Source organism: Capsicum annuum, chromosome 10, assembly GCF_002878395.1.
Source record: "Capsicum annuum cultivar UCD-10X-F1 chromosome 10, UCD10Xv1.1, whole genome shotgun sequence".
In the NCBI taxonomy this organism is placed as follows: domain Eukaryota; kingdom Viridiplantae; phylum Streptophyta; class Magnoliopsida; order Solanales; family Solanaceae; genus Capsicum; species Capsicum annuum.
The window spans coordinates 194483545-194485369 of NC_061120.1; the positions used below are offsets into that span (position 1 = coordinate 194483545).

General features: G+C 38.0%; 1 protein-coding gene across 1 annotated transcript in view; it reads right to left on the reverse strand.

Moving 5' to 3' along the window:
- LOC107843481 overlaps positions 1–1420 on the reverse strand; it is a 6509-nt gene extending 5089 nt beyond the window's left edge. Inside the window, exon 1 of the mRNA XM_016687791.2 lies at positions 1111–1420. Within this exon, the coding sequence (XP_016543277.1) occupies positions 1111–1216 (106 nt within the window). The 5' untranslated portion in view covers positions 1217–1420. The remainder of the gene's footprint in view (positions 1–1110) is intronic.
- Between the last annotated feature and the right edge of the window lie 405 nt (positions 1421–1825).

Here is a 1825-nt window from a genome sequence, read left to right on the forward strand (position 1 = left end):
AGGATGCCCGTGGTCATTCTGTTTTCAAAGTGTTTCTTTTTTTTTTTGAGAAGGCAACAGTTGTATGTATTAAGCACAAATCAGTACATAGGTTGTACTGAAACCATATATACATGTGAGCAAAGGAAAGCAAAATAGGCCTACCATCCAAACAAGAACCTAGAGTGTCTAGGAAAGATATAGTATCTCCTGCGCAGACCTGATTGCACCAAAAACAAAACAATAAAATTCAATTAAGTTTGATCTTCTGTATTGTATTGCCAGTGCCACTGTTCTCAAAACATCTAGAATTTCTTTCCCTCCAAATTGTCAAACATATGCAAGCAGGAACCATCCTCCATCTGCTTATGTCATCTGCTGCTTCCCAGCTAAGAAGAGCTACAGTAATCTTTCTAGGCATTGTCCAGGCTATACCTCTGAGATTAATGAAGATCTTCCATAACTGGTCAGTGATGTTGCAATGAAGAAATAAATGGCCAACTGTTTTCACCTCTTTTTCACATAAGAAACATCTAGAACAAAGAATCCACCTCTTACACATTTCACAACAACAACACAACACCCAGTAAAATCCCACAAGTAAGGTCTGGGGAGGGTAAAGTGTAAGCAGCCCTACCACTACCTCGGGGAGGTAAAGAGGTTGTTTCCAAAAGACCCTCGACTCACGCATAGCAAAATCCACGTACAAAGAAGAGGAACACAGTGAAGATAATATGGCAACACGTAACAGTGTAGAATCTACTATAAAAACATTAACTAGCCACAAAATTGTGCGATAACGAGAACACAATAAACGGCAACAAAGAAAGATATCCACCGCCAAACCCTAAGCCATCATACTACCACTAGTGCACGACAACACTCCTACCTGACTAACCTTCTACTCAAACGCGCTTCCACATTTTCAGCTATAAGAATTACTTAGAGAGCATCCCGGTGCACTAAAGCTCCCGCTATGCATGGAGTCTGGAGAAAACCACAAGGATTTATTGTACCAGTCTTACGTTACATTTATGCAAGTGGATGTTTCCACGGGCAACAAATTTACCGGTTATTCTAAGGCTCCCAGAAGAAAATTGCATAGAGAATTGAATAAATAATAGTACGTACCAAAATTTGGAAGTGCGGAAAAGGTCCGATAAACTTGAGGATGATGAGAAGAAGAACGAGATAGACAAGCATTTGCAGTCCATAATACATTTCGTACAATCTTCATCTTGTCTGTAATGACGGAAAATCACTTCACCTTACAACCGGCGGCGGCGGGCGGCGGGCGGCGGGCGGCGGAAGACAGCGGCGGTTAAAAAGGGAATTTGCCGATTTGGTTTTGCTAGTGTTTGGGAATTGATGAATAGAACTCTTGAGGCTAAACTGAAGGGGTTTGAAAATTGGGCTGTGGGTAAGTAATTGGGCTAGAGAAATCATAGTAGGTGAAGAAGAGCTCACAGCCCATATATACAAGAAGTAGTCGCACGAGAGGCCCGGGCTCACTAAATATAATAAATGTAATTTTAATTGATTGAATAAGCATAAGTTATGTTATTTTTGTTGCATAATTAATTCAATGTTGATCAATGATGCTACCTCCATTTTCAACATTATATGACACCATTCACTAATTTTTACTTTTAGTATTTATAATGCATGTTTCAAAGGTGTGGATAAAATTATCTATAAATTTTTTTTATTGAATTCTAATAAAGCTAGAAAAAAACAACTAATTAGTTTTTCAGCCTTTTTAATTGTTATAGTTTTTCTTTAAAGAGTCAATCGATATAATTTAGACCAATATTTTTAAATAACATAGTTTTTCATCACATTGATA